General features: G+C 46.2%; 1 protein-coding gene across 1 annotated transcript in view; it reads right to left on the reverse strand.

Moving 5' to 3' along the window:
- klhl29 (kelch like family member 29) overlaps positions 1-26,321 on the reverse strand; it is a gene marked incomplete at its 3' end in the record, with an annotated part of 195,139 nt that overhangs the window by 77,146 nt on the left and 91,672 nt on the right. Inside the window, 2 exon segments of the mRNA XM_084439232.1 lie at positions 15,758-16,273; positions 20,923-21,070. Of these exon segments, the coding sequence (XP_084295358.1) occupies positions 15,758-16,273; positions 20,923-21,070 (664 nt within the window).

Genomic DNA, 26,321 nt, shown 5'->3' on the forward strand with positions numbered 1-26,321 from the left:
CCTGCTGGTTGAATATGAATGTCGGCTTCCTATCCCTGTAGCAGGTGTGAACGCAGGCGGGGCAACTCTCTCCAGGGGCTTAAACATGGATTTATAGAGGCACTTGGCTCTCTGATGTATTGAAATTATATATTTTATACGTCACTCGACTGTCAAGATTCAGATTTTCTCCGCTGGAAGTGGTCGTGCTGGTCTAGTGTAGCTGTCACTAAACTACAGTGGTTTTATAAGGGCCAGTTAGCCTCTGATGGTAGCATTTTGAAAAAGAGAATAGCTAAATTCACAGCGTACCACGGTGCAATCACCCGGTCATGTAATGGTCGCTAATGCATTCAGAGTGGCAACCCTGAGGAGGTAAAAATCTAGCTGAAAGTTTTATGGGCGTATTGCTACATATCATTTATAAGGGGAAAAATCTTATGGGGAGAACGTCTGTCAAGCTTAGAGACAATGCCGGCAGCCTGCAAAGGAGATTGCAATGCAGGTCCTTATCATTTTAATTCGATTTAATGACTAGGCCCATTGCTAACCGTGGAATAATGAGCTGGGGAAGAGGGCCTGTTCCCGGTCATGTTAATGTCTCTGGTCTTGTCATTAGTATGTATGAGCACATGTGTGCATTATCAACTTACCAGTAAAAAGTTTTCTGAAAAGTTTCAGGCCAATTACTCACAGTCAGATTAGAGTGTTCTGAGGTGAGACACCCGTCCCTTTAGTTAAGGTACAGTAGGAGACTTAAGCCTATTTAGGGAGCTCGGGTGGATCATACATCTGCCGCTGTTTAGGAAAGTCAGTTCCCCTCACTTTTAATTACACAGAGACTCATTAGAGAGCAACATTGACTGGCTGCCTGGCAGCATCTGCTGTAGCGTTAACGCTTGGCTTCATAGATAATGCATTACTGCCTATTTCATGGCTTATGAGCAATATAACACATCAACATTTGACTCCTGGCAATTAATCCCATCTCGTAAAATGGCCTCTGACACCAACGGCTTTTGGAATTCAAGTCATTTCCAGCCTAACTTCCATTTACTTTGACACCACTTTGCACGCAAATCAATTTGCCCCCACATAACTGGGGGCAGGAACGTTAGATATTTCTGCACTCTTCCAGTCCAGGGATTTCCCCCTGCATACTCAATGTACAGCAGAACACCCGCCCGCCCGAGAACCTGAGTGTGATGTGAGACCCTGTATCACGTAGTGTTTGTGTGTGTGTGTGTGTGTGTGTGTGTGTGTGTGTGTGTGTGTGTGTGTGTGTGTGTGTGTGTTTGTGTGTGCCGCTAATATCTTCTCGCTCTGCCTGTCTCTGCCCTGTACTGTCCCTGAGCTGGTAATACACATCTGATTTAATAACTATGTGACTTCACTGGCCTTCTCCAGAACTGTCAGAGGGCTCTAATTGTTCTTCTCTTCACTCATTATTCTCCTGGCTGACAGAGAGAGGGAGGTTCGTAAGCCGCGGTTATACTCCCAAACAGACGCGTTCATGGACAGCTACGGACACGTAGTGGTTCTGTTCACACTTCTTCTATTGTCGTAGAAGACGTGGACGATGGAAGACGTGGCAGTTGGTACTCTCATTGCATAGAGGGCGCATGGACTAGTACGTGTGGTCACAGAAAATGGGATTCACGCAGACCCTCGCGAAAGTACTGTACAACCAGGGCTTTAGGCCTGGATTACACAAATGCGTTTTTGGCTACGTTTTCGAATGGAATTTGAAACATTTTCGAAATTCTGAACATTACAATCTTCGAATGTCAGAGTTGAGATTCGATTGTCAATAAAACGAACAAACCTTCGAACGTTCGGGGCCATCCTAAAATGATGACATACGATTTCAGAATATATTTCCCGATTGAATTGTACAACATATTTGAGGGGTTCTTTTGCAAAAACAGACATCTCTGTTCGTAATCCTGTTAACTATCCTAAATTATGTTTGCCCGTACATTATCTGCAGTGAGGAGAGCGGAAAGGGTTAAAAATAGTAGACCTATTCATCTCTTGATGGTGATGTTACAGAGTAACGACATGTGGAACAGTTGGCGTATTCGTAAAAACATTCACACACCCTTATATTTATTCACAAGCACAAACCTCTGCGTCAGGATTGCTGACATAAACCCATCCTTACATGTCGTCATATTCAAGTCTTGTCATAATGGGAGCTATGCCGTGAGAGAATGAAGGACTTAAAACAAATTGATAATAAGGACTATTTATTTGAACATTTGGACTGAATTTGATTATTTAATAAAGAATATTATTAAAAAGAAAAGGGCAGGAGTGCTGGGAAGTTCAGACAGGTGTGATGAGGGTGCTATTTAGTCGGGAACACAAAAGACTGAGCTGGGTAGCCTACAACCCACGTGTAGCGGTACTGTATAAAGACTTTTTAACATTTTCCCAGAAGAGTGCCTTGTTGTTGCTGTTTGTAAACATTGATCTATAGGCTACTAATAAGAGGTGGATTGATATTAAAAGATGTGCGAACATTCCATTTTAGCGTGGGGATATTGTGGTTATCGCCATGGCTGGAATGCAAACTGACCAATAGAGACAATGGACCGGATCTATACCATTGTGTATAATATTATTTGAAGTGTCTACTCTTGTGTGGGTTATGATTTGAAGGCCTAGGAGAGTTTGGATACTTGATTCTGATTGGCTAGCACGTAACCCACAGCTGCGACCGCATAACAATTAGTATTAATGCGCCGTCAATCTCATTGACGTGGCCATTGATAAAATCAAGTGGTAGGCTATGCTTTGCGTTTTCTGTGCTCGACTATGGTGATGTGATCTATAGGCAAGCCTCTACCTCTACTCTTAAGGCTTTAGATGCTGTTTACCACTCCGCCATCAGATTTATTACTGGAGATCCCTACAGCACTCATCACTGTACTCTTTATGCTAATGTTGGATGGTCCTCCCTTTACCAAAGACGTGACAAGCATATGTACATTTTCATCTACAAGGCCCTTTTAGGTAAACTCCAATCTTACATTATATCAATGCTTGTCCAGACCTCTGGCTCACATTAAACTCGCTCCTGTGATTGGCTCCTTTTAGACATCCCAAGAGTTTGAACCGAACTGGTTAAAACTTGTACTTAACTCCAAATGAATCAGAATACAAACTGCATTTTCATTTTATGCTCCTGAGGCCTGGAACTCACTTCAAATTACTTTTCAACTTGATTCTTTAGTTCCCCTCAGTCACTTTAAATCACTACTTTATGATTAATTCTGTATGTACTTGTTTTATGTGAATCTTGTTTGTAATTTTAGTTTTCTACAAATGTACTGTAGGATGATGCTTGTCTTGTATAATTTATTTGGTAAATGAGGCTCATACCTCAGTTGATCTTTGAGTTTAAATAAAGGTGATAAATAAAGGTGATTATAAAACGGGGGTCTTTTTCAGCAAAAACGCATTTGTGTAATCCAGGACTTGGAGAGAGACGACTACATGGGGAGCTATCATCCCCTCACCCATGGCCTACCTCAATCACCCCAATCACAATCAATCACAGCAACAACAAACAAACCTGACTGTGACTTCAAAGAGGCAGAAGGGGCTAGTCCCTACAGCTGGGGGTCAGCCCAATCTGTCAAGGTCAGATTGAGGTGAAATGGAAAGTGAAATGGAAGGTGAATTCATCGATTTCATTAAACCTCATTTAAAAAATAATTCCTCAGTCTAATTCAAATTAGTTGATGGAAACAAAATCGACTGGAATGAAATTGTGAATGGGTTGGACCGTGCTGTGCTGTCTGCAGAGACGGAGGTTCCCAGACATCTGAACTGTCACCACAGCCTAGCTGTCAGAGGCCCACACAGCATGATTGATGTTGGGTGAACTTAAGCTGATGACTCCCGTTCACCTACTACATGTGTCTGTCTGTGTGTGTGTGTGTGTGTGTGTGTGTGTGTGTGTGTGTGTGTGTGTGTGTAAGAGAGAGAGTGTGTCTGTGTTTGTTATGCGTGTGTGTACTGTATGTGTGTTTGTGTGTGTGTGTGCGTGTGTGTGTATGTGTGTGTGTTTCTGTCTGTGTGTGTGTGTGAGAGAGAGAGAGAGAGAGAGAGAGAGAGACAGTGTGTGTGTGTGTGTGAGAGAGAGACAGTGTGTCTGTGTTTGTTATGCGTGTGTGTACTGTATGTGTGGTTGTGTGTGTGTGTGTGTGTATGTGTGTGTGTTTCTGTGTATGTGTGTGTGTGTGTGTGTGTGTGTCAAACCCATGCTCAGACAGGCTGGGATGGCTCAGGAGAGGTGAAAGCTCTATGATCTCTGATCTAACCACCTCTGATCACTGCTGAGAGAAAGCCTGATATGGATTTCACATGAAATATTAAGCACACATACTGTAAGGCTCTGTATATCTAGCAAATTGAGGTCAAACCTCTTGCATGCTCAGGGTTTAGTGTGCCTTCAATACATTTATTAAGTCCAAAGAGACTTTATTACAGTTAATTCCGCAAACCATTAAATTAAAACTCCATGTCAGTTGTCCCACCCCCACAGGTGCAACTGCGACAAAACTAATTTCTCCCAGAAAGCTAAGGGTTTTGCAAAATGGCTACATCCTGCAGCTGGAGCTGTACCCTCTGTTCCTCCACTTCAGCCTCTCCCTGATGCCCCAAACCTAGAGATCGACAAGTTGCTTGCTAACCATAGATAAAGTCTAGCCATATGTTATATGTTGCTTGTTAACCTCACCTGTTTCTAAAGAAATCCATAATTTATACCCAGCAGCTGACGTTACTTGCTATTTAACGTTAGTGCAATCAAAACGTGATCTGACACGCCTACACAGTCTTGAAAAATGGTTTAAACAGCAAAATGAACTAGGTTTTATAATCTGAACTTTTTTTTTCACTCAGACTTTTGTGGATGTTTACTAAACACTAAACTTTGATATCATATATGCATATATACTATTTCAAGCCAAATTTCCTGTGTCCCCCCCCCCCCCCCCTCTCTCTCTCTCCTCTAATCTGCCCCTCTTTCAAATTTCCCCTGTCACTCACCTAATGGTGGTGCTCCCGGCTGAAAACAGGCCATTAAAAGACTGACTTACAACGCTGGCCTCAGCGTATTAGTAGAGAGGGCAGGGAGGAGAGGAGGAGAGGAGGGAGAGGGAGAGAGGAGACGAGGAGGAGGACGGACGAGAGTGTGCAGTCAGCAGGAGGAGGGCATTTTCGAGGGAGGACGGATGTAGCGCGGGGGGGGGGGGGCAAGAGGAAGAAGGAGAGAGGAGCAGCGGGGGAGGAGGGGAGAGCAGCGGTTCAGAGGAGGAAGCAGGTGGCAGGTATGGGGCAGGAGGGAGGGGGGGGGGGAGGCCGAGGAGTGGAGGGAAGCGATTAGGAGCGAGTTAGAGAGAGAGCGAGGACGACAGGCGTGTTGGAGGAGGCGTTAGGAGACAGAGGAACGGAGGATGGCGGGGGAGAGGAGAGAGATGTAGGGAGGTACAGTTACAGTGGCCCTTCTCTCTCTCTAGCGTGGCGGGGGAGCCGGCTGGCTGCCGCTCTGTCTGCGCGGCGACGTGCCGAGCGGGCGATGAAAAGGGCGCCGGGCGTCTGTGATTATGCGAGCAGCCGGGCCGTCTCGGGCTCAAGGTCCTGCAACTCGGGCCGACTCCGCCGCACAGCGTTATCTTGAAAGGCTGGTGATTAATGAAGGCGGCGGCTCTTTCTGCATGGAGGCGGTGGGCGAGGAATGATCAATCTTAATGAGCTATCCCCCCGCCTCTGTATTAACTGCGGGAGGACATAATGTATGGGGGGCTCATGGTGCGGGCTCCTCTCCTTTAAAATACGTTAATGACGTTAATGAGAGTAAGAGAGAGAGAGATGAGCGTTCCACGCCGCTCTCTCCTCCCTCAGGCAGTCTGCGGACGTCTCACTGGAGGCCATCAGAAGCAAAGTTAAAGGGTCGGCAGGAGGCTGCTGGAAGCGTGTCTGGACGCGCGGGCCCCGTGGTCGCCCCAGACGGCTCCCGTCGATACGAAATGAGGAGATCAGGTCGATGCCATGACTATGCGCGTGCCGTGTGGATTCTCACAGCAAGGTTGCTCTAGATAGCCTATTTCATCACATTGCACATTGCATATGCATTCAGAGCACATTACTCAGCAATAACAAGCTGATTCGGAGTAATAAATTGATGAGTATGAACATCACAACTGCATACTGCTGAACCTGGTAAAATTCTATATAAAATGAATCATAGCTGCATAACTGTGTTGTGTATACAGTACACATAATATGGTATTTTCTCTGAGTAGGCCTACTAATTGGGCTGTTTTCATTTAACAGGCTTTTGGGGAAGCTAATTAGATAGTTGGGGAAGTGCTTTACTCCTGATAAGAGTTTCAAAGTCTGGGTGATGGTAGCAAGATAATATGTAAATCTGCCCTCGGTGGTACCCAAGTGTGAATGTATCTGCTTTCTTCCTTCAATGCACTATTGAACAGCTGAATGCCCTTGTCAGTGTAACTGTAAAGCCTTTGAAATGAATTTCATGCAAATTATGACTGATAACAGTAGTGTGATGGCGATGATAAAGATTGTAGGAAAGTGCATACTTAAATTGTGGGAAGAATTATGAATAGGTAAATCTCTATGCACTCACCCACAACAAGCAGGGAGTAAACCATTGATTGAATAACAACTTGTCATGGCTACAGCAAAACGAATGGGCTTCTCTAGTGTTAAAAGATACTTTTTTCCACTTTTTTTCCCCACACACTCCACGATCCATTCAGAATAACTCTGTTGTTCTTTGTTTGGGTTTTGATGTTTCACTCCCCCCCAGGCTTGGGGCTGAGGGGCTATCCTTTTACCACCCCCAGCCTGGTTGAGGGATCACCCAGGCTATATATCCGAGCACACCTCCAGGAGCCCTGTCACCGTTTCGTCATCCACAACCGTCAGGCCATGCATTCCGTTGGGTGTCCGATATATCCCGATTGGACCGCGGGAACTTTCCTAGCACGCGTCTGTCAGGGAGCCGGATGTCAACGCCGACCTTCGTGAATGCCAGGTCAGGATTCGTCCCAGTTTTCCAGCGACCTGAGACAAAGCTGTCTGTGCCCTTGGGATTGTACAACAGGGCCAGGCTGTTGTTATCTGCCCAAGCAGCCAGGTTTTCTCCGTCGGATGTATTGGTGCTGTACCCCCAATCCTCGTGCTGACAATTGAATTCGGCAGCATAGAGGCAGGAGTGAGGGAAGACTGGAGGATACGCTGGTGTGATTCGCGAGGGCGGAGGCTTGTAGACGTTGACGATTTTAAAGTCGCCAACGTCCACGTACAACCACTCAATCTCTGAGCCAGTCGGGGATTGGTCGACGAGAGTCCAGTTCAACCTTTGATGGAAGTACGTAGCGAGGCCGTGCTTCCTGCTTAGGGTAGACCCAGCTAGAGTGAAATTTGGGAGAACTAGCTTATCTGCTGTTACGCAGTGGGTCTCCTGGAGGAGGATGATGAGGGCCTTGGTGGTGCAGGCCAGGTGCTCAATGACGTTGATTTTACTTGGGGTGAGCCCTTCAGAGTTCAGCTGCAGAATTCTGGGTCTCCGCCTATGGCAGCCAAACACCAGCCCGGGTGGTGGCAGAGTTTGCTTCGCTTACGGTGGTTAATCACAGCTACTGACGGGGGGGGGGAGGGGAACCACGAGAAGGTGTCTGCCTCGCCCCTCTAACACTGTGACCCACCAGTTGAAAAAACATGACACTGGTCAGATAGAGGAGTACCTTCAGCCAGTTCTAAGGAGCGCTTCTAGAGGTCCCTTCTGCCATCAGTTCAATGGAGTGTTGGCTGAACACAATGGCTCTCTGGACTTGAGTTATGACCCTTACCCGCTTATCCTTGAATTATGACAATGCATGCTTGAATTACGAATAGCCAGTTCTTGCATAATCTAAGAATGTTTGCACATAGTGTATTTACATTACACTCTTGTATATTTGGGATTTGTGTAATTTTTCAATTTCTTTATAATTGTTCAATTATATTTTTGATTTCTCACAATCCATTTTAGATTGTGTTTTTGATAGTTCTTATTATTGTGTGCTCCTTTGTGTACTGCTGTTGAGATGATACTGTACAGTACCATTTCCCACTGGGATCAATAAAGTACCTAATCTAATCTAATCTAATCTAATCTAATCTAATCTAATCTAATCTAATCTAATCTAATCTAATCTAATCTAATCTAATCTAATCTAATCTAATCGAAGTCCTATTGGATACAAAGGAGTGGAAGTGGACCATGCATGTCTTCATTAAAAGTGCTTTGCCCTTAAGACATAAAACTAAACACTAACTCCCTACCATCCTCTTCCACTCTGATGTGGATAGTTGAAGATAATCTCCCTCATAAACACCACTGTGGTTTTTATATTATGTGCTCCGTGTTATTTCATTTCACGCCAGCCTGTACAAAACCCCACCACCCAAGCCATGAGTAGAATATCCCTGTTTTTAATCATAAACTAGGGATGTGTAATTTTTGCAATGTGTATTGCATCACAATTTCTCCACTATCCATTAAGTCCGCGAGCGCCAGGAAGTATAATGAATCTGCTTTGCATGATTAATGATTTTAGTTAAGCAGTCACAGATAGGCAGTGTTTAAATAACTAGTTTTTGACAGCATGTCATACTGTTTGCCAGAATCACTGCTGTGGTGGAGTAACTAAATGAATGTTTACTCATCAACCAGCTAAACTAGCTATGCTACAGTAGTTCTCTATAGCTGTCTTTTTCAATCCTTTAGAAGGGTGTATAATAACTGGCTCTTTGGACTGACATTGTTCTTACCTCATAGGAGGACTGAATGAGAAATCTGTTAATATGCTGTAGGCATGAAGTCATTTGAAAGGAAAATATTTGCACATATATCACACCATTATTGCGCCCATTTGACTTGAGTTACTCCATTAAAACAGAATCCCCACACAAGCCTCTCAGAAGAGATGAGAAGAAGGCCTCCTTTATCAAGATTTACACAAGATTGGCCTGCAAACACGGACTCTCTCATGGTCTGTAACATCAAATTGGCTCAGTTACCAATGACAAACGACAGATAATGAACAAAGCCTAATGAAATAATCAATATTCAAGTCAACAGCATTCCAAGTCAACACAATCCACCCAATGTAAATATGTACATATAATTAGCATGATATGAATATATTATAAGGGTAAAGTTTGAGTAATGATGACGCTAATGTTGATGAAATCGAGAGAGGAGAGGAGAAATAACCCATGCTGGAGGTGGGTCCGCCTGCCCTTCAGTGTACCATAGTAAAACCATGGTCTTAACTTGGCCAGGCATCTTAATTGCATTCGCTATACCAGCTCCAGAGCTCACCGGTCCCAAGATGACGGCTGATGTGAGCTGACTGGAAGATGACCTTCCGGGAAGGGGTGAGGTGGTGTGTGTGTGTGTGTGTGTGTGTGTGTTTGTGTGTGTGTATATACTGTTCATGCCTGTGTGTGTGTGTGTGTGTGTGTGTGTGTGTGTTGTGTAATGTTCATGCCTGTGTGTGAGTGTGTGTGTGTGTATACTGTTTATGCCTGTGTGTGAGAGTGTGTGTGTGTGTGTGTACTGTTCATCCCTCTGTGTGTGTGTGTGTGTGTGTGTGTGTGCGTGTACTGTTCATGCCTCTGTGTGTGTGTGTGTGTGTGTGTTCATACCTCTGTGTGTGTGTGTGTATGTTCTGTTCATGCCTGTGTGTGTGTGTGTGTGTGTGTGTGTGTGTGTCTGTACGTATGCGGAGACCAGATGCGGTTAAGGCCACTGAAGCAGACAGAATCATTAAAATGCTTCTCGACATGAGAGGAGGAGCCGGGGCGGCGGCCTGTGAGACTCACGCTCGCGAGCGCAGCAGGTGACCAGCGTCAGGACTCGGCCGGAACGCCGTGTCCGAAACAACGCCTCAGAAGTGAAGTGAAGACTGCTCCACAAAAGGGATTTCGTTTTATTTTGACCACACAACAAACATGCTCCATGTTATCTGCGTATCCCGGGGCTCACTGTCTCTCAGTTATTCACTCTTCCACGCCGTCAGGAGGGCGAGCTGTTAAAAAACAATAAAGTATTTTTTTCCCGGGGTTAGGAGGGGACGAGCCGCGGACCGGAGGAAGCGTTTCTCATGCTCCTGGTATTGATCGCGCTTTCTAACCGGTGAGCTGCAGTTCAAGTAATAGGCTGCAATCCATCAGAGGGCTCTCCCTGCTGAGGGGAGGTCTCACAGTCATCAGCGTGTTTACCCGTGCATTTTGAATGTCTACGCTCACACACACACCGACGCTCACACACGATCGCGCTCTCCACCTCTCTCCAAAAACCTGTCTATTTCCCCCCCCGCTCTGCACAATTCGCCGTCCCCATCATTGGATATATACCGCAGTGGTGCAAATCTGAGAGCTGTGAAACCAAACCTGTGTGTGTGTGTGTGTGTGTGAGTTCCTTTTTTTCCCCTCTTCTCTACGGTACAAATGCGGTACAATCAGATAGGCGGGCATGCCAAGTGAGCAAGCTAAGCTTCCAGGATGTCTGCGAGAGACGCACAGCCAGGGACGGAGATGGAGACTCGGGGGAGGCCGGGTGTTGATCTGACACATCCTCCAGACAGACGAGTCACACGACGCCTGGCTGAGCAGAGAGGAGGGCCTCCGTGGGCCTCAGCCTGCTGGATCAAAGCCTGGGTGCAGGCAGGCCAACAAGGAGAGGGATGGAGGGGGGGGCTGCCATGAAGCTGCTCTGTATGAATCCTCTCTCTCTCTCTCACACACACACACACACACACACACACACACGCTTGTTGATGTCGTCGCCGATGCAGGCTGGAGATGAATCGCACCCTTTGAAGCCAAAGCGCAAATCAAACGTAGTGTGTGGTTTCTGTTAGCGCTGGGTGTCCCGTGTTCGAGGCTGTGAGGCTCAGACAGACAGACACACACACACACACACACACACACACACACAGCACATCCAGATTCACACACCCACGCGCACCCACACACACACACACACACACACACACACACACACACACTCACACACAGCACATCCAGATTCACACACCCACACGCACACACACACACAAACACACACACGCACACACACACACACACACAGCACATCCAGATTCACACACCCACGCGCACCTACACACACACACACACACACACACACACACGCACAGCACATCCAGATTCACACACCCACGCGCACCCACACACACACACACACACACACACACACACACACACAGCACATCCAGATTCACACACCCACGCGCACCCACACACACACACACACACACACACACACACGCACACACACACACACACACACACAGCACATCCAGATTCACACACCCACGCGCACCTACACACACACACACACACACACACACAGCACATCCAGATTCACACACCCACGCGCACACATACACACACACACACCCATGCGCACACACACACACACACACACGCACACACACACACACACACACACACACACACACACACACACACACACACACACACACACACAGGAAGAGCCTGCAAACTCTCACAGGAATTAGGGAGGAAGACCTCGTGTCAGTTCCAGCATGAGCAAGGCCTTCCAAGCCTGCATCAGTGCCTCCTCTACACATCAGCAGTATCCTCAGTGGTCACTGACAAATCCCCGAAATATGGAACAGTATATTTAAACTATATTCACTGAAAAAATTAAGAACTGACAACTGTGTAACCCATTTCTTCGTGTAGTTGGATGACAAATCCTGTTACTGCTGTAATACAGTCTCTCAACATTGGAATTCAAAAGCGTTTTATGAAACCATGATCTCCATGCCAGGCTGTGGGATAAAACATGAATGAGCTCATAGTGATTTTATAGTCTCTGAGCCACAGAGCTCAAAATCAAGGACATCCTGTGTCAGTTAAAGTCAGTGGTGTGTGTGTGTGTGTGTATGTGTGTGTGTGTGTGTGTGTGTATGACTGTCTGTGTGTCCACCGGGTGTGTGCATGTGCGTGGTTAATGTTTGTGCATGTCTGTATGTGTGTGTGTGTGTGTGCGTGCGAGTGTGTGTGTGTGTGTGTGTGTGTGTGTGTGTGTGTGTGTGTGTGTGTGTGTGTGTGTGCCAGAGCAACGAGCCTGCGTGCCTCCCTTAGCCTTTCATCATTCAGGTAAAAGTAGTCCCTAACCACAGGTCTGGGATCAGATTAGCCATCCCTCCAATCCTAACCTCAACCATTAGAGGGTTGAGTAGCTGACACTGGACCAGGGCTGGGGGCTGCCTTTTACTGCCTCATTAGTCTCTCTCCAGACTCAAATCTAACATTGACTTGCTGCTCTCCGCATACAACATAATAGACTCTGTGCCACTTCGCCGCCCAAGCTGGTGTTCTGAGGGCGTATCGACGGGTCAAAATTGAAAGAGCTCAGTTTAGATGGGCGGGGCATATCTATGGGTGGGAGTGCCTGATCGTGAAAGTTGTTATTGATTGGCGTCGCCAGGATTCCTGCACTAGCAAGGAATTGCCAGAATTTGAACACCAGATTTTTGCATGACGTGTCCCAGTCAGACCCATAGAGAGATCTGCAGCATGCAGTAACGTAGTTAGTGTAGCTTAAATAGTGCATCAGCGAAAGACCTCTCATGGGTCTGGCGTTGAGACTACTGCCTCATCAATCTATAGAACCTTGGGTTAGCTGTCAGTCAAGCTAGCTAACGTTTGTCAACACTGTCTGGGGCTACCTTGTCAGTGTTGTGTAAGTAGGTCTAACTTACCCCTATTGAATGAGTAGAAGAAAGAGAGAGAGAGAGGAGAGAGAACGAAGTGAGTGAGAAAAAGAGAGAGGAGGGCAGAAAGAGAGGGAGAGAGAAAGAGAAAGGGGGTTGTACAGATGAGAGGTTAAGTGCTCTTATCAGAAAGGTCACTTTCCACTCTGCTGTGATGGGGGAAGGTCACTCTTTCCTCATTTCTATGACCTTACTACGAGAATAACGGTTCACGTATCAAAAGGAAAAATTCAATATTTCAAGGCATACGTTAAAGGGTTGTCAGTACAGATGAGAAATAGCCCCTTAATAATTACCTACAGCAGATCTGGAGGCAGGCAGGAACATGGTTTCCCTCCGCACAAAGCTCTGACAGCTGATAGAGTGCGGTGGTATTAGCGCTCATTATTTCCCGTGGCCTTCGCACAAAGGCACGGCGGGCAACAGATTGCTTTTGAGACATACACATAATACTCCCGCTGCTGAATATTTCACAAGGTGAGGCTAGCTCTAGATCATACCGTCTAGAAGGCCAGTAGCCAGGGGGGGGGGATCGGGTGGATCGAACAAACCCCCCCCTCACGACCAAAGGTGCAATTCAAGACAAAAGGTCCCCCCCCCCCCCCCCCCCGTCAACAAATCGTCCCACAATCAAAATAACCTGTCCGCAACCCCCCCCCTGTCAACAAATCGAAACGATATGGTCCACTTTTGGGAATAAAACGAACCCCCCCCACCCCAAAAGGCTGGCTACGGGCCTGTCCAGTGACTCTCTCAATGCAGAGTTCTCCGTTCACGCAAGCAGAATGTTTACCCCCCGTCGGTATGGCTACACCCGCGGGACTATGGGAACACCAGCTGCCCTCTGTTTCCGAGGGAATGAGCAGCCGTGACAAAGCTGCGGCTAGCAAGCTAGAGACGGTGCACAACCGTGTGATGCTACCGTTTCTAATACACTAAGACAAACCTAGCACACAGGGTGGCAGGGGATGTAACTGAGCCTGACCGGTAGGCTGCTCGACCTAAGTGCACACACAGTCTGACTGTCTGCGTTTCCAATTCCCCCTACTGTCTGGTTTAAATGGTGTCTCAGGTAGCTTCTGCAACAATTGCTTTTTACATCAATCTGGAATCTCATTTACACACATTTTATTGATCTGATAAAAAAAAAAAGTCAGGGGAAAAAAGCCAATCTAAACCTGAATTAAAAGCTTAATTGAATGTGAATATATATATCTGGGAATAGTAAACATCTGTTTCTGGGCTTACATCACAAACCAATCCAAGGTTACCAAACAGCAATTTACAGCTTATGGACTCAGGCTAAACCTTGTTGCACGCTAGCTTGACAAAAACAACGAGAGTCACCAAGCTTAAAGAAAGCTTAAAGTGACTGTTGGCGCGAGAGAAGCCATCGACCTTGGGGCTGCTTGGAAGAGATGTGGTGGAGTTTTAACAGCCTCCTGGTCGATGTGTTGAGGGTGTTTTATGGCTGCTAGCATCATATGCTGCTACAGTATACAGGCCAGAGCCTCCTTCGTTCAGCCACACATGGGCCACAGGTCCTATACTGAGTTCACTACAGGTCGTGAAATATCTTACATAGTGGCAATTGTAAGTCAAGTTCATATTTTTAACACGGGCATGCCACATTGCTTGATACTGTATCTAATCGCTTTGTGTTGTTGAGTTGCAGTGAAAGATCTGAGAAGCTTTAGAGTTTGGACTCGGGATGAAATAGACTCCATTTAAAAGTGTGTGACCCGGATACACTATGGGGCAGATGTACGTACAGAACGTTTGCGAGCGCGATGTAACAGCGCCTTAGGCAGTCCACAGAAAGCACACGCTGGGCATCTTCAGTTTGCCTTGGAGGTACAAAGCCTGCGCATTTCACCGCCCTCAAACAGTAATGTGCGTGGGAAAGATATACTGTTGTGACCTGCAGTACGCAGTCTTGCTTTGTCCATAATTAGGCTACCCCTGTGAACCTCTGTTTGATTTAAATGATGATGGACTGATGTGGTAGGCTGTCTTTAGGAAGGTCGTATTTGCTGTTGATGGTTTAACGCGTTGATCGCATCGGTATCTTATTTGCAAATGTACTGATCATTGTAGGCTGTCCCTGGCATCTCTTCACGTCTGAAGCCAATTGTTTACAAAACCTTGTAGTCCTGAATGACGCCAATTGTAATCAGTGAATGTCTGCATTGTGAATGCTCCAGTTTGAATCCACGTTATAATCATAATTAATTTACTGCATTTGAATAATTTCAGGCCTTAATTCATTGGAACATATCAAATCTATCTGAGACCAATTTGGTTAGTATGCAACCTCATACATATCAGTGTTGCATAAATATGGGATTATCCAAAATATTGAATAATTATGCTCCCGCATGCATGCAGTTCATAAAACGATAAGTTCATAATTAACAGGGGATATGGTTATGTGTAGGCTGGTGGGTTATGCGCGACTGGATTACACCTGCTTTTCAAAAGCGGAGAAATTTCACCGCATAGCAAACGTGAGCTTTAATCTGCAGTTTGAATGTATACAATGGAATACTAATCCGTCTCTCCTTGCGCATATTATATCCCCCCCATTTTGTGCACGTTCCACCCTCCTTTCCCTCGACCCTGGCAGGAATGCATATGCATGAGCGCGACTTGCCATTCTGTGCTTCTGCGCCAGGCAGGATGCGGTTTGAGCCATGTGCGTGCGGTCTGTTCGTACATACCATGCCATGTTGTCAGGCGTACGTTGCGACAAAAAAACGCCAAAAACGGGCGCTAACATGTTAGTACATCTGACCCTATGTTTTCTGGCTGACTAGAAGATAAGGTAAGATCAACATTACTAATCCCCAGGGGGTAACTTTGAGCCCTGGTTCTGTCCCCCCTGACAGAAAGACGGCCTGGGCCCTGCCGGCCTCTCTTACCTTTGGGGTGTCCCGGGTCCGTGAACTCGTACTTCCCCATCCCGACCGTGCGCAGCATCTGCAGCCCGTTACGGCCGTCCCGATTGGCCGACGCAGTGGGCTGGGCCTGCGGCACGGACTGCCCATTGGTCAAGGGCAGCGCCGGGGGCTGGATAAGGGGGTGACTCGGGTGGTGGGTCAGGTGGCCGTTGCCCATCACGCTATGGGGGTTAGGGTGGACCACCTGGTTGGTGGGGGCCGTGTGGGGCGAGGGCGCCACGGGGTGCTGGGCCGAGGGGTAGGGGGGCTGGTTGGGCATACTGAGCACCATGGAGGGGGCCTGCTGGGAGGAGTGGGGGGGCAGCTGGAAGTGAGCTGTCATCAAGGGGTGGTGGGGGGGCATGGGTGTCTGGATGGAGGGGGTCACTCCGATGATGGGCGACTGGACCGTAACGCTGTGACTGAAGGAAAGCTGGGGGAGGGCGTAGGAGTGGGGGAGGAGGCTGGACTGGCTCACGCTAGGAGCCCATGGAGGACCTATCGGGAGAGAGAGAGAGAGAGAGAGAGAGAGAGAGAGAGAAAGAGAGAGAGAGAGAGAGAGAGTTAGTACAGTACTTGAGCAATAAGGATAGACTGTTATGCTGCTGAAAGACCATCCCTGCGTGTCAAAATACATCTCTTCCACTACAGTATTGTTCTTTTATTGCAGTAGAGTGAAATGGTTTGCCATAAAAGAAGAGTTAGGCAAGTGTGGAGTAAAACAGTATGAGACTGAATGGAAATTGAGCTTTAACAAGAAAATGAATTATTCATAGAATGGGCATTCTCTTATCTAAATTCCAGGTCCAATATATTATGCACCGAAAGGGATTTCAACAGCATAGTCTCCATATGTTTTTTGGGGTATCTATCATTTGCTTATATTCATATTGCTTCCTGATCAATTAATGACAGACAGAGTTGAAGATACAGTAATGAAGGATGACACAGAAGAAGTCCTTCACCAGAGCAGCGTTCTCAGTGCTCCTCTGTGTTTGTTCAAGGCGTGTAGTTGGACCTTTTCTCATCAAAAACTGTCCGGATATTAGTGATGTCATCATTATAATTAGCTAGACTAAAATACAGACTTTGTAATCGGCTGAACAAATGGTACAGTAAGTATAGAGTTCAAGAGATTTTATTTTGACATATATTATGCAACAGCTACAGGTAGAGTACAGGAATAATGGAATTCTTGGTCCTGCTCGTCTCCACAGTTGCTCAGTTCCTAAGTTCCTGACTAAACAATGTATCATAATATTAATGTGAATAATATAATATTAACCTAGACGCCAAAAAAAGACTGAATATGATAGAAAGGTTGATAGATAGATAGATAGATACAGTAGATAGATAGATAGATATACTGTAGATAGATAGATAGATAGATAGATAAGTAGATAGATAGATAGATAGATAGATAGATAGATAGATAGATAGATAGATAGATAGATAGATAGATAGATAGATAAATAGATAGATAGATAGATAGATAGATTGATTGATTAATTGATGGATCGATAAATAGATAGAATCTAAACTTAGGTCGAAACCTATACCTCAAAATATAGCCTATTAGAATATACTCTCTACGCCAGACCCATGAGAGTTCTTTCGCTGATTCACTACGTACCCTACGCTAACTACGTTACTGCATGCTGCAGATCTCTCTATGGGTCTGGGAGACTTCATGCAAACATCTTGTTTTCAAATCCTGGCAATTCATTGGTAGCGCCGGAATCCCGTTGTTGCCAATCAGTAACGACTTTTGCGATCAGGCGCTCTCACCCAACCTGGCCCCGCTCATCTAACCTGGGCAAGTGTTTCTCATTTGCTGCTACGACCTGTCACTCTTTCAATTTTGACCCATCGAGACGCCCTCAGAAAACCATCTTGGGCGGCAAAGTGGCATAGACTCTATTATGTAGTAAGTGGAGCGCAGCGATTCAAGGTCATATTTCAGTCTGGGGAGAGACTTATTAGAATATGAATATAATACAGCCGGTTGTACATGTGCAGTCATTGTGATATCAGGAGTCTTGATGAGGGCTGAGGGATGAGGACTATTTACCATGTATTTACCCAGAGCGGGAGAGCCAAACATAGGCCTACCATGAGCAGGAGAGCCAAACATTGGCCTACCATGAGCAGGAGAGCCAATCATAGGCCTACCATGAGCAGGAGAGCCAATCATAGGCCTACCCTAAGGCATAAAAGGCAATCATAGTTCTACCCTAAGGCATAAAAGGCAATCATAGTTCTACCCTGAGCCGTGGTCGCAATCAAACTGTACAGGCCTATCCTGAGGTGTGAGAGCCATGGGTGAGAGGATCAGCTCTGCAGAGGCCTCATAGGCCTCAGGCCTCATAGATAATCTGATTAATTTGATCAATGCAGCCATAATTATTGGATCCGCCTCTCTCTCTCTCTCTCTCTCTCTCTCTCTCTCTCTCTCTCTCTCTCTCTCTCTGTGTCCATCCCTCAGTCCCGGCTATAAAAATAGCAAGCCCTCCAAAGAGGCTAAATCACACCACGCTAAGAGAAAAGAGAAGGATTAAAACCACATTATTCATGACACTGGTCCTGCGTGGTGCTTGGTCTGGGTGGAGAGAGATACAGAGAAGAGAGATACAGAGGAGAGAGATACAGAGAAGAGAGATACAGAGAGGGTCTGTGGGATGCAGAGAGCTGCAGAGCGGAGGCTACTCCAGTGTATAATTTACATCGGCCCTTGGCCTAATCATGTACTTCATCTCCCTGTTTTCATCGCCGACAGAAACTGGATTCGAATCACTTGGAGAGGAAATAGGATATCATGCTAATCCCGAAACGTTGTTGTTTGATTATGATTAGTGGGGGTTTTAATGAGGAGACCTCTTTTGTTGCATTTGATTACAATTTGATTTTTCAGATTCATGTACTGTACTGTCCTCTTCTGCGCCGTGATTAGAGGGCTCCTACTGTATACATTTCTGAACTACAGTTTTTTTTTACAAAAATATATAATTGAGTACAAGAAGCTCATTATAAAAGCTCCCCATGCAAGTGTTTTTGCAGGCCCTTGCAGCAAAAGCTAATGAAAGGTTTAAGAAGGGGAAAGTAATTGCATTAACATTTAATGGATCCCATTCTTGATTGCTCTTTTGTACCCCATACTTACAATGTACGAAGGCTAAATATCAGTTGTGTTATGAGTGCTCCTTCATCCTTTAAATCATTTCTATTGCAATTGTGTGAATTGCTCTATCGACCCCTAACTGTTCTCCATGAACTACTACATTAACTTTTTTTTTATTAATTGGAAATGAGGTGAATCTTAGAAAAAGCTTAAAAATGTGGCTTTCTCTTTGCGTGTTTGTGAAGAGAAGTTCACTTTTTCAAACAGAAACTCCCTCAAACAGAAACTCCCTCAAACAGAAACTCCCTCAAACAGGCAGTGCAGTAAACTTCATTGACGCCATTGATTTGTTCTGGCACAGTTGGCGGGAGAAGTTTCCCGCGACTCAGTTCAGTGAAGTGTGGAGCCTCGTCGCCTTCATTTCCGATGCCAGTCACAGTTTGGCGAAGCACACTCACGCATGCACACACACACACACACACACACACACACACACACACACACACACACACACACACACACACACACACACACACACATACACAGGCATCAATATGCACACACTATGCTCGGATTTGAGTGTCATATTCAGCAGTCTGTGGGAATGAGGGACATCTCAATCCCCTCTAGCCTCACTGGTCCAGGCTGGCAGGTTGGTGGGGGGGGGGGGGGGGGGGGGGGACAATACCAGCACCCCAGCCATTCACAGTCCATTCAGTCTGCTCTATGGGGGTCCCACAGCAGGGTCCCAGAGGGACACCCCAGGGGACTGGGAGCGCCCGCCCGCACGCCCCCCCGGGCGGCACGCCACAATAGAAACACAGCCTGTGAGGACGAGACTGAGAGGCAGGCCGGCCCCCATTCAGAACCGGCAAGGCTGACACGGCTGGTCTCAGATCAGAAAAGTATAAAAGATGAGTTAATTTCAGCTGAAGACGTCTCATTTTACATAGTTATCACTGTCCTTGCACTGACAGCTTAATTATGAATCCAGTACTCTTAATTAAATTATTATTGCGACTGTGTGAATTACAGTTAGCAGATAATTAGCCACTAATGCAGAACCACACAGTGGTGAATTGCCACTGGACAACTTGCTGAGGAAATAAATACTGTATGGTTGCTGCATTCGTTGTGTTGCATACTGTATCCTTAACGCCACACGCTCCAATAGCGATTTGCTCCGAGAGAGGTTCCAAAAGAGCAAGTGTGCTGCCTGTATTATTTTTAAATTAGACCCATTTGCAATGAGCAGGAGGCAGAGGCCAGAAGAGCTATGGAGGCAAATTGACTGCTCTAGGGCAGAGCCATTCTGGGTGAGTTCATTACAATGGGAGCAAAAACTTCCAGCACTTGCTTAACCCATTACTGTCAGTCTAGGTGCCAGAGCAGGCCTCTCCTTTTTTCTGACAGCTCTTTAAAGTGCCGTGTATTGCTTAATGTCAGTGACATTGAAATTAGAATGTGTCAGGACCCATTATAGAACTTTGCGAGTTTGGCGAAAATTGGAACGATCTAAAACAGACTGTCGTATGTTGGAAGTGTTCTACTGTACTGGGCCATTTCATGACTAAATGGCGGTCTGCCAAATTCATGCTCAGTATGAGAGAGAGGAGGAGGAGGGGGGAGGGGGGGGGGGGGGGTAGAGACAGAGAGGAAGAGAATGAGTGAGAGAGGGAGAGAGAGAGATGGAGAGAGCAGTAGAGAGAGAGAGAGGGAGAGAGAAAAAGAGAGAGGTAGAGAGAGAGTGGGAGGGAGAGAAGGAGAGAGAGAGGGAGATAGCAAGAGAAAGTGAAAGGGAGAGATAGAGGAAGGTAGAAAGAGAGAGAGAGAGGGAGAGGGAGGTAGAGAGAAAGAGAGAGAGAGAGAAAGAGAGAGAGAGAGAGAGAGAAAGGGAGGTAGAGAGAGGGGATGGGTGGAGAGCAAGACTGAATGTGTGTGTGTGTGTGTGTGTGTGTGTGTGTGTGTGTGTGTGTGTGTGTGTGTGTGTGTGTGTGTGTGCGTGTGCGTGCGTGCGTGTCTGAGGTACCCGTAGGCTCACTTTCACGGTGCTGCTTGGCGGGGGGCTCGTCTGTCTCCCAGGGCGTGAGCTGGTTGATGGGCGTCTGTCCCCACCGCACCCCTGGAGCCAGAAGCAGACCTGGGGCCTGGCTCTCTCCTGGAGACAGCCCTGACACCTGCAGCGCACAGAGCACAAAACAACAACAAAATAACAACATGTTAGATTTCAGGTAGGCTTTTTATGTAGAGCACTTTGAATCAAAAATAGGATGCAATTTTGAAAATGTATCATTCTGAAGAAACAACTATTACCGGTGCAGAACTAACCCGAATCACACACACACACACACACACACACATACACACACACACACACACATTACATTACAGTCATTTAGCAGACTCTTTTATCGGAATTGACTTCCAATAATTGCATTTCACGTAAGAAGTCAGTGTATTACTACTCGCCAGAACTCACAAGTGCATCACCTTTCTAAACCAGTGACTAAGAGCATAATCTAGTGCAAGTCAAAGTGCAAGAGGAGCAAAATAAAAAATATAATAGGTGCTTAAGAGGGAGGAGTTTTAAACTGGACGTGAGCTGCTACTGGCAGCCAGTATAGAGAAGGGAGAAGGAAAGTTCTGTGGGAGAACTTGGGGTGGTTGAACACCAGGCAAGCTGCAGCTTTCTGGACAAGCTCCAGAGGTTGACTGGCTGGAATGGGGCTCCAGCAAGGAAGCAGTGGCAGTAGTCCAGGTGGGAGATGACAAGAGCCTGGATGAGCACCTGCACCGTTTCGTCAGTGAGTAAAGGGTGAATCCTCCTAATGTTGTAGAGCAGGAATCTGAAAGAGCATGTAACAGATGTGGTATGTGCGGAGAATGACAGTTAGTCATCCGTGCTTCCAACATGGACCCTCTCCATGTCACCTGGTAGAAGCGACCTTTAACCTGGACTGCTGGGGGTCCAGGTTGGGGTTGAGGTTGTTCTGGTGGAGATACGAAGACAGTTGGTTACAGATTTGTTCAAGTGTTTTTGATAGAAAGGATGGAAGCGAAACCCGTCTGTAGTTTTGGCTGTCAGAGGGATCGAGTGATGGTTTCTTCAGGAGGGGGTTGACTCTGGCAGTCTTGAAAGCAGAAGGAAAGCATCCTGATGCAAGAGGTGTGTTGATGAGGCGGGTTAGAAAGGGAAGGAGTTCGGGTGCAATGGACTGAAGGAGGGAGGAGGGGACAAGGCCTAGGGAGTACACAATGGGGGGGCTAGATGTAACAAGGTTGAGGACCTCGTTAGGGGAGAGAGGAAGAAGGGAGGGGAAGGTGGGACGTGGAGAGAGAGCAGAGAGGGGAGAGAGGGGGTGGGGGTGGAGAGGTGTGGTTGGTGCATGGAGCGTCGACCAGGGGATGGGAGAAAGAGGATCGGATATTGTTAACTTTCTTGTCAAAGAAGTTAGTGAAATCGTCAGGGAGAAGGGAGGACACACACACACACACACACACACACACCTGAGAGCCAGGGGGGTGCCCCACGAGGGTGAAGTGAGGAGCTTGATTGGTCTAATTGATGGGTGATGCTGATTATAATCTCACATAATGCCCAGAATAGAAGCCCACATCCTGTCTCTGAGAGCACAAGCCGATATACAGTACTGAGTTATTCAATAATCTAGTTAGCTGTGAAGTGTAGGCTGCAATTTACTGTGCAACTCAGCTATTTCCCCAGTTGGATTTCTCAAGGTGAAAAAATACAGAAGCAAAGAAAAACCTTAAACCTTACAGTATATAACTGATATCGATCATTTCAAACAATTTATTTTCAAACATAAATACAGAACGGAATGTTCTTGAGGGAGAGATGGAGGGGGAAAATGAAAAATGACCTCATGAAAACTGTGACTGTATTAGTGCGCGAGCCAGGATTAAATCCATCTCCACAAACAGCATTTGGAACTAGCTAGCTGCCTCGGCCCGGACCCACAGCGCAGAGAGTCCAATACAGTCTGGTGGTGGCGGAGTGAGAAATGTTATCAGAGCTTGACAGCCTGATGAAAACCCCAGGGTCAATCACCGGTGGACCCCACAGCGGTATGCGCTCCACCGTATCTCTGGTAGGGACGCGGGGTTTACGACCCAGGTTCTAAAGGGGCCGGGCTGTCTGGGGTTCACGTGTCACCTCCGCCAGCCTCCTGAGTTAATAGAGAAAACCTGGTCACCAGGCCTCCCTGCTTCTTCCCTTAACCCTCCCTCCATCCTATTATCTCCTCTGACCCCGACACCACTTCATCAACCGGCCCATCATGCATTTCTACAGCCGCCCGACAGGCCCCTCCCCCCACCCACCCCGCCATGCCCTCCTCATCCTCCTCCTCCACAACTAGCCGCCGGCCGGCCGACCAGCCCACCCCGCCCATCGCCTGACTGCCTTCGCAATCGAAACATCTCGTTCGATACGAATCGCTGTGCAGCTTTACATATCTGATCGATCACATCTCAGGAGAAATTTGCTCCCCGGCTTACATGCGGCTCTATCACAGCTCTTCCACTAGAGATGTCAGTCTGCAGAAGCTGCACAAAAGCATTAGTGTTAGTATGGACAGCGTGGTACACGTTGCTGCAATCGAAGACTTCGATGAGCGCCCACGCACTTGATGAATGCGCAGGGAACATTATCTGACGGGCTTAGCACACTGGGCGGACACAGATAAGAACATGTCATCTAGAGACGAGGAGTACGTGGAGAGGCAGAACGGACCGCGGACCAAGACTCCCTGGCGTTCACGAGCTTGTCCAGCTCAGACGAGGAAAAGTGAGATAGCTTAGGTCTAGGAAAAACATAAGCTCTTAATACCTTCCAAGCTAGGTGGACTACTAGAGGTAAAAGTGCTGGCCGTTTTTCTGAGAGAATAGCTGTCTTCTGTGTGACCCATATAAATCTCCCAGAATAAATAATCCACTTTAATGATCTGCATCTGCTTCTCCTAGTGGAGGAGGACATGAGCCATTGTTTCACTGCAGAGGCACCGTCATTGTAATTTACTGTATGTTGACAATTTCCAAACAGGAATGAGTCAGCTAAGATATGACTTGCACATGCACACGCACGTACACACACACACACGCACACACAAACACACACACACACAATCCTACAGTATAATTATTAAGAATTGTTTTCATTCTTAAATCATATGCTGCAATCATTTTGCAGCATATGATTTGGCGTTATCCCTCTTAAGTTCGTGGTTCGTGCGCCAGTCCCTTCCTCCCTGCCCACTATCGCCAGGGGAACAGATGGTTTCTTCTGACTCAAGAGAAACCAAGAGACTGAGGAACGGGGAGGGAAGCAGAATAGCCCAAAATCATTTCTCTGAGCCAAGCTGCTCTGAACAAAATGGTGTTTCTTGTTGACCAGGGGATTTTTACTGACTGGGGGTTTTCACACACACACACACACACACACATACACACACACACACACACACACACACACACACACACACACACACAGTGTACAGTATGCAAATGAAAACATTCACTCATCAAAATAGGGCTGCACCTAACGACTATTTTTGTAACAATTAATTTAGTGATTATTTTTTGATTAGCCAATTCATTAACGATTAATAAACGACTAATTGAATGATTATTTTAACGATTATTTTTTATTGCTCAATTAAAAGAAAACTTAATTTACCCTAAATAAATATGAACAAAAATGGTCTCATTAATATTTCAATATTTTATTCAATTATGTTCTCTTAAACAACAAAATGTAATACGAAACAAAGTAACTGCACTGCAGGGCATTATAAAAGTTGCAAAATCTTTCAAATTTGTAGCCAAAGTTAAACCATTTAGCTGGCGACTACCGTAACTCATGTTTGTATAATTTTAGCTCTGTGTGGGTAGGGTTACCAGATTTTCAAATGTTATATTACATTGAAACAAACATATTTTTAACCACCCAAGCTCTGTGTTGAACATTGAGTGAGACTCCTTATGACAATGACGCACAACAGCTCACAAGAGTTGCTACAATCATTTGACATAGCTACAGTCAAATCAATGTTTAATCCCCAGCCATAGTTTCTAGTTTCTACTCACTAACCTGATGCGGTTTACTTCGCATAACCATCTAGGAACTGTCCATTGGAAACTGTTTGGAAATGGGCAGAAGCTTTAAAAAATACTTGGCAGGTGATTAGATGAACCATCTGAAAAAAATCTGAAAAAGTATGTTGACTTTTGTTGTCTTTTATTATTGTCCTTATTCAGCTCTGCGTTGTGTTTTGATTTCAATAAGAGACAGCCCCCAATCTCTCACAATACCACACAGTCCAGTGTCCCTTTTCCAGGTGTATTCCAAATGAATCTCTCCAACACAGGATTTGAGCGACAATCAAAAGCTGTTTATTACAGAAGGTTATAGCATGCAAAAGACGATAGCATCTAGTCTAATGTCAGCTTGCCTGTCTGTATGGCTGTCTGCTCCAAAATCAGAGCATCTAAGCTCGAGCAAGGTTCTTATGGTTCGGGGGCGTGCCACCCCGCCCCCCCCCCCCCTCCCCCCTTCCCCCCTTCCCCGATCAGACTCGTCTGGACTGGTCCGGTCTCTCCTGCAGCTTATGGCCTTGTAGTGGAGATAACCTACGCCGCCTCGGCGCCCAGGTCTCTATCGTACCACAACAATTGGTGTATGTCACAGAGTGTACCGACCATAAGAATGTCATCTTTATCTCATATGGGATGGGACTTCAACCGCTCCTCGTTGTCATAAACCCACCCCCCGGCATAGCTGTTTGTATTTAAAATTCCTCAGAGTGAACGCTGATTGGCGAGATCGTTTTCTGATCGGGCTCGACAGCCTCGAGAGTATTCAGACTTATTTGCGAGTAACAACGTGAGCTTGCAGCATCAGGGTGATCTCACAAGGCTAGAATGGAAGGCCAGATGTGGCCAACTGTAGGTGGATCAACTAACACAAAAACAACTAACTTAAGTCATTAGAAAGTAGTTTACTAATCGCTTGTTTATGATCTATAAACTATTTAGGTCAGTTTTAAATCATTAACCAAATATTAACAAACATTTAATTAATTTAAGTTATTAACAACTCACATAACAGTTTGTGGATATTCTTTTAAGTGTTTATAAGGGGAAGTTATTCTTAAGTGTCACCGGTCTGTGTCAGCCCGGAGCCCAGGGAGAAGTATAACATGGCAGAATATAAAACAGGAACTCTATTAGCCTCCTACTGTACTGCAGAAGGGACATCTCATTATATCCTCATTTGTGCTTGTAATAGTACTCTGCACGCACACCATACACACACACACACACACGCACACACACACACATACACACACACGATCACACAGAACCTCTCAAACATTCTGTCCACAGAAATGATTGCTCAGGATGCATGTG

Source organism: Borostomias antarcticus (assembly GCF_949987555.1).
Source record: "Borostomias antarcticus genome assembly, chromosome: 6".
NCBI lineage: Eukaryota > Metazoa > Chordata > Actinopteri > Stomiiformes > Stomiidae > Borostomias > Borostomias antarcticus.